The sequence below is a fragment of the Cupressus sempervirens genome, chromosome 1, assembly GCF_028749045.1.
Source record: "Cupressus sempervirens isolate cs-2001-9-10 chromosome 1, ASM2874904v1, whole genome shotgun sequence".
Taxonomy (NCBI): domain Eukaryota; kingdom Viridiplantae; phylum Streptophyta; class Pinopsida; order Cupressales; family Cupressaceae; genus Cupressus; species Cupressus sempervirens.
This window is the reverse complement of record NC_143118.1, coordinates 310,026,935-310,034,562: the sequence shown is the minus strand read 5'-3', so window position 1 is coordinate 310,034,562 and position 7,628 is coordinate 310,026,935. Positions and strand designations below refer to the sequence as shown.

Here is a 7,628-nt window from a genome sequence, read left to right as displayed (position 1 = left end):
GATATATTGAATTCTAAATGGAAATGTAGATTCAATTAAAAAATAAATCTAAAATTGTCAACTTAAATTTGGAAGACAAAAATTAGTGTAGATACTCAATTGCTTGACTGGATGATTTTTTATTGCAAACTACCCATTACAACTAGGTTGAAATATATAATGATCTAGTTGGTCAATATCCCATTTTTTCATAAATGTAAGAGTATGAGACATATTTTTTCTAGGGCATATAGTTTGTGAAAAAGCAAGGGAAATCCATTTTCAATTATTTGTTTGCTATTTTCTATCACAAGCTAAGTTATAAAGAGGATATTCTACATGTTTTTTTACATAAAAATATTATTGTTGATGGTGTGCAACAAGTTATATTATTCCATATATGGAGGATACTATGTACAATTGTCTTCAGTAATCACAATAGTCCTCATCTAGAATTTGTATTGTTAAGGCTTCACTCTAACATTTCCTGTTGTCTGATATCTCTATTCTCTGAACTATAGCTTTTTAGAAAATATTTGAGGCTAGACTTTCAAATTCAATGAGTTGAAGCTCAAACTAATCAACTACTTGGCAAGAAAGAGGTAAAAAATGGGTGTCACAGGACTAATCTTGCAATATTTTGTAATTTGTTTTGCAATTGCTATTTGTATTGATCCTACTATGCCATATTATCTATTTTATATTGTTGTTTCTATTTGTATTGGTACAACTATTCCTTTTTCTCTATTTTTTATTTTCCTTGTTGTTTTATTGCTACAACTATGTCATGTTCTCTATTTTGTGTCTCTAACTAATCTTCTTGTAGTCTTAAACCTTACCTTCATAACTTACATTTTTTCAACATAAAAATTGATGAAATTGTACTAAAAAATAAATTCTACATATTGAAATTATGAAGAGAAACTAAATTCTTATTATATTTATTATTATTTATGACATCCTCTAGTATCCAATTTCCATAAGCACTTGAATCCAAAAGATGATCAATAATGATGTAATTTAGCATAAATATGTTGTCATATTTAAAGGCAATGAAATAAAAAATATCTCTTATTTTGTTCTTAAATGTAGCCTTCACAAATAGTAATTTTCAATGAATTTAACTAATTTTAGACACAAATAAATTAGTGTTTATTACTAAACATTATGGATTTTTATTTGGATTTATCTACAAAAATATTTTATAAAATAACATTCAATTGTAACTTTCAATTTATTAAACCAATACTATCTAGGTCCACTCCACTTATTTTAAATGTAAATTCGAACAACTTTTAGTCTTAAAAATTGTTTTTCGGAATTTATCTCCAAATAAATTTCAAGATTATAAATTTGAAAAGACAACGTCCTTCATTAAGTTTGCATGCAGCTACAACCATCTCTTGTCATAAGCTAGTAAATCTATAGTGATAATAATCTTGTAGTACTATGATGTGATTGAAAAGAAATTTCTTGTCATTTTAACTAAACAAAGTATACATCATTATAGCTAGCATTCTAGGCCCACAAAACCATAAGTATATGTGAAACTTAATTTTTTTAGGAGAATTCTGTATATGAGAGTCAACAACTTAAAATATTGTCAGATTTCATTTTTGTACAATTTCTTAACCGCTAGAAGGTCAATAAATGATCATCTAAAAGTGTTATCAATAACCATACACTCAAATTTGTTAATACTTATGAACTATTTTTAAAAATAGTAAACAAATGAACTAATTGTAAAGTAACTATTAAAAAATAATGGACAATTAATACACATGTGAAATGCAACTTTTAATTGTCAAATTTTCACTCTTTAAAATTAAAGATTAGATGCAGAGACACATATGACAATTGAAACTCACCGTAGTCTTTATTATTATTATTATTATTATTTACAATTCAGGTGTCCCATTTCCGGAATAATAAGTTTCAACGCTGGCATCCGAGCTACCTCTACGTTTCGATGGTAGTAGGCGTAAGTAACTTTCGGTGCATTTACGACCCTTCTCTACGAAATCATAAGAACGTAAAAGAGGTAAACGGAAACTCCAAAAATGCTTCTGTATTTTCCTGCTAAAGGAAGAAGCGATGGAGAACAATTTCAATGAAACGACCTTTGCTGCATATTGTGAACGTGGTGATATAACCAACGCCAAAGGCCTCCTGAAACATGGTAATCCGTCGTGTATTGAAAATTAGCGGACGGCGGAGGGGAGAACATATTTACATTTGGCAGTGCTGGCAGGAGACCCAGGTCGTTCTCTTCCCGCACTCCTTAATTTGCTCTGAATAAAAGCTATTCTCTACTTGATTTTCTTGCTTGAAAAGCTAGTTGATTCATTATTCGATGCAGATTTCCTACGAGATTTAGCAACGACGTCAAAGGAATTGATCAAAGAGAAGGACAACCAAGGCAATACAGCTATGCATTTAGCAGTTAACTTATATCGCCTGGATCTGGTGAAACAGTTGTTGCAATTGGGGGCCGATTTGTGTGACTCGGAGAATAAGATATTGGAGGGAACAACATGGTTACATGTTGCGGTAATGGCAGGAGACTCAGGTCATTCTCGTATTAGATGTTTTCCTAAATTAAAACTCACTGTTTACACCTTTTACTGTTTATTTTTGTTTGATGATTCAGAAACTGCAGAACTTTTGAGAAAGGTAACAGAAATGTTACGGACAACGTCGGCGGTATGTACTAAAAAGACCGACAGCCAAGGTAACACGGCTTTCCATTTAGCCGTAGGAAAGATAGCAGGGATCTAGTGAAACAGCTGGTAGAATTTGATGCCAGTTTGTGTGATTGTGCAAATAAGGAAGGAGAAACTCCACTAAAACTGGCTATCAGATTGGGATTCAAGGAACCCCTAAAGGTTTTAGTAACTCGGACATCAAACGCCCTGCACTATATTGTGGAGCTTAACCAAGAACTTGTTGAATATTTAATTAAGAAAGAGGTAGACCTGTCAAAACTTATCAATCAGACATATCACCCGGCTGAAGCAAATCCATCTGATAAGGAAGGTAATCCTGCTAATCACCAGGAAGTCCAGATAACTGTTGGAGATACACCTTTGCACATTGCGGCAAGAAACAAATATGACCACGTAAGTATCTTTTCCCCGGGTTTGAAACCCTTTTCCGTTTTCTATTAGATATATTTGGCAAACGAGCGGTGAAATGGGTTATCTTTTGTACGTTCTAATATTTCACCTCTGTGAATATCACTTAGATCTAATGTGTGTTGAGTGTTTCACTCATTCTTATCAATGAATCACTATTTATGAAATATGGGTCAATAAGTTCGACTCAAAAAGCTACACAGTTGAATCTGGATATAAATATCATAATTTGACTTGCTGCTATGAAAAATATCTCCGACTTATCAAACCAGAAGTGATATTTTCTTCCTGATTGTATTATGCCTTGCATCATGAACTTTCTAGGGGTCTATCAAACTATACTGAAATGAACTTAGTAGTAATGTTTTTATATTTGGGGCACCTAAGGGAGAAATTCTAGTAGCCATTCCGGCTAATATCAGGTATCTAGAAATCTTAACTGAAAGTGGGATTTTACTAATTTTTGTAGTGTACTTTTGGAGGTGAGTGAAGAGTTTAAAGTTACTGTGTTTGGACTTCTGGACATTCATGGATCTCTTTGTAGGGATCATCTAGTGCAAAGTGGTCCAAAAGTGTCATTTCAAAACAAACCTACCATTAAATATTTCATTAGTGGTTATGAAAAGTTAGTGCACAAATTGATTAAACACCAACCAAATAGGAAAAAAAAACTCAAAAATAATGAACATGCATTTTTATTTTTTAAGTTGAACTAGTAGCAATGAAAAAGAGTTTTACAAATAAGATTGGATGCACGGTCATAAAAGCCACGGAAACATGACACTAGACGTTCAAATACTTTGAGTGTGGGACATTTGTGAAATACTGAACTAACTGTTTTTCAATATTTTCATTTGTTTTGTGGCGTAGATGGTGAAGCTGTTGCTGACAGTGCCCACGGTGAACAAGGATGCATATAACAGCTAGTGGAAAACGCCGCTTGATATTGCAGCAGAAGTCACAGAGTACTACGAATCCTTCAAGATTATAAAACACCTGAGAGGTTATCCTCGCAATTGCAAGCCATTCATGTATTGTGCGCCTCAGGTGAGCCATAAAAAATACATGAGTGCGATGAAAAGGGTTAAGGAAGACTTTTGTGAGAGACGCGATGCAGAACTAGTTGTGGCAGCACTGTTGGCCACCGTGACATTTACTGCTGCCATCACCGTCCCAGGCGGTTTTGAAACGGATACTAACCAGAGAAACGAGCTAGGGATGCCTATTCTCATACCATTCACGTCATTTAAGCTCTTTCTTATTTTTGACTGCGTAGCCTTCCTTTTATCTCTCTTCACTTGTATCATGTGGCAGATGGCTTCAGATCTTACCGTAAGGGACAAGATGTTGTTCATGACTGTAAACAATATAGTAGTTTGCTGCAGTTTTGGCTTCACCGCATATGGGTTTATGGCTGCATTGTACACGTTGTTGGTGCACAAGGTGGAGACCTTTTCTTGGGTTGTCACGGGAATCTTTATTTTCATTAGTGTATGTGGTATTTTGGCATTTATTTATCAGTCGGCGAGGTCTGCAGTGTCTGGGGCTAGATTCCACCGCTTGTGTGGCGTACCTCGTCTATGGGATGGTCTCTCAATATTGGTATGGGAAATATTTGAACACTGGGGGCTTCTAGACCGTATGCGTTCTTGGCTTTCTGTGATAAGTAAAATTGTTTCTGGTGGGACGGTTTAAACATCGCATACTGGGGGCTTCTAGACCGTATGCGTTCTTGGCTTTCTGTGATAAGTAAAATTGTTTCTGGTCAGTTGACCATGTTAATAGGGACGGTCTAAACATTCCATATTAAAATTTGATTTTCAGGTTAAAATTATTAAATAGTTAAAATTGACATTTTTTCAAGTTGAATTTCTTCCTTGATATGTGATGTTTAAGAGTGGTTAATTGTTAATCATTTTTGGAAATGAGTTTATTGTTAGTCATAACTGCTCACTATTATGTCAAGACCGCACTTAAATATCACACAATAAGAAAAACATTAAGTTTGTAAAAATTTGATACACAATCAAGAGTCCACCATCAAACTTGACACCAAAACATCCTCTAAACCAAGGAATACCCATATATTTTTTAACCAGGAAAACTACTAAACTTTTCATGTTACAAAAAAGTAATCAGCTGGTACTTTCTTGTAAATAAGGAGTGAAACCATGAATCCATCATAAGCATTCCATGTCATAATCCAAAAACCTCTATGTATCTAGAATGTCAATACCCATCATTCATGAACACCTCATTATTACTATTATTTCCTCTCTAAGAGCATTGAAAAGAGAAACAACCAACACCATATCTTCCTAGTCCTCTTGAGAGATATCTACACAATTCTTTAACTTTCCCACAAATGCCTTGCACAATCCTTTTGCACTAACCAATCATGCATCATGATGAGCTTCCATATCTCAAAATTATTCTTTACATTAAATTTCTCTTCCTTGAAAGTTCCAAAATCAACAACAAATCTTAAAATAGCTATTGTATGTGCTCTAATACAACTTGTTATGAAAGTGAAAACACAAACATAGATAATAAAATATTGTTGTACAATTTAGTTTCAAATAAATAATACAAGCAGTAAATTGAAAATATAATTTTACAACAAGAGACATTCACTTATGTGGTAAAATTTTGACAACACATCAAGGATATATATTAGATATAATTAGCACCAACATAGAAAAATTAATTTTTATGTCTTCTTTCAACATTGAAAAAATCAACTTTATTCCTTTGAAGAAATTAATAATGTCTTTCCAAACATAAAACTCTCTTCTTTGTAAAAGAGATATACTTTCTAGACTTTTTCTTGTTTCCCTCAAATAATTTTATAGCTTTATTGCTATATTATTGTCACAATTCAAGAACCTCTCCAACTATGGCCTACATAAAAGAGAATATAATCTTCCCACTAGAGATAATTCATTAAAATGAAATAAAGTTTTTTCTACTTTAAATTATGTTGAGACAAAAGAATGCATTATTAGTTTTTGTGATAGGTAAAAGTGAGTATCCATACTTATTTTAGTAGATAAAAAGGAATAAATAATATGGTAGAATGAAAATAATTTGATCACTTTACTTAGTGTATGTAATTATTAATTTTTTTAAAATATCAAAACTAATGTATCCATCATGATATTGGATGATAGTTGTGAATAGTAATGTAATTGTGATGTTAGTTATGGATTATTTTTAACTATTTTATTCAAAATATATAAAAGTGGATAGTATTATATTTATATCATTTTTTATAATTATATGTATTATCTTATATGAAGGGTGAAATTAAGTTTTATTTGAAGATTGTGAGTCATTATATAAAACTTTTCAATCATATTTATAATATTGTATTTTCAAATGGTGAAATAGAGTAAATACTAAAGAAATATGTGTTAGAGAAAAATACTAGTGGGGTTGATGGCCAAGGCACAAGAAGGAGGTAAATCACTCGTATGTCAGTTTATCAAAACTTTAAAGATATAAAAAATGAACACTTCAATAATATTTTTAACATGCTCAACTATGATGATAGAGAAGTCAAAAGTGATGAAAAAGTACTCATGCCAATAAAAAACATTGAAGATTCAATGAACATACCAACATGAGAGGAAAACATATGAAACGTAAAACATGGGATGTCTTGAGTGGAAAACCTCTTAGGAAATAAAACCACTTTAAATGCCTAATTGCCTTATCAAAAATTACCTTCTATAATGCCTCACTAGTTGATTTGTCTCATTGACCAATTTATATGTCTCACTGGTTGAATATGCATCATTTGTAGGTATATCTAACTAGAAAAGCATTGTAACTTACTAGAAACATACCTCACCGATATTATTTCTTACTATCCTCATACCATCACTCTCACAATACAAACATTAATTTATACAAAGTTAGATAGTTTGATTAAGAAAAGTGTTCATGATCTAAAATAACACATTATCAGATGGAAATAAATCATTTTATCAAATACTAAACCATTGAAGATTAGGACAACTATGAATTTAATCAAAGATTTATGATTGTCTAAAATGATGTGCAAAATAGAATTTAGAATGTTTCATCATAATCCAATATTACTCTTTCCACATTTCATATGTTAAACATCGTCTATATATGTGTACTATATCAAATTAATGAATGAACATTGTCATCTCAAACTCATTTACAAAATTTTCATAATTGTCTCTAAAATTTACTCATGTCTCATAGGTATAAACAAAATAAACTTATTTCCATTTATATGCTAAAGAAATCATTTAACTCTTTGATGAAACTATATGATTAATTCTTATAAAAAACTAATTGTCTTTCTTTAAAAAGTTACTTAAATTCTTATATTTAAATTCAATGTCTTTTTTGAAATATGATGTCATAAGTAATTTTATTTCAAAAAGATAAAATAAAACCTACATAATTATGCTCAGAGTGGTGGTGGTGGTAGTTCCAACTCCTAAAACTTCCATAACAATCAACACATTAAGCACAAAC

General features: G+C 31.6%; 1 protein-coding gene across 3 annotated transcripts; it reads left to right on the top strand.

Moving 5' to 3' along the window:
- Nucleotides 1–1,924: 1,924 nt before the first annotated feature.
- On the top strand, nucleotides 1,925–4,976 carry LOC149577342 (uncharacterized). 3 transcript variants are annotated; one of them, XM_089831640.1, is made up of 4 exons: nucleotides 1,925–2,239; nucleotides 2,339–2,529; nucleotides 2,630–3,098; nucleotides 3,984–4,976. In XM_089831640.1, the coding sequence occupies exon 4, from the start codon at nucleotides 4,143–4,145 to the stop codon at nucleotides 4,806–4,808; it is 666 nt and encodes a 221-aa protein (XP_089687766.1). In that variant the 5' UTR covers nucleotides 1,925–2,239; nucleotides 2,339–2,529; nucleotides 2,630–3,098; nucleotides 3,984–4,142; the 3' UTR covers nucleotides 4,809–4,976. The 3 variants fall into 3 exon arrangements, with proteins under 3 accessions (XP_089687766.1, XP_089687849.1, XP_089687935.1); XM_089831723.1 differs by having other exon boundaries at nucleotides 2,339–3,098; XM_089831809.1 differs by having other exon boundaries at nucleotides 1,925–2,529.
- Nucleotides 4,977–7,628: the final 2,652 nt, after the last annotated feature.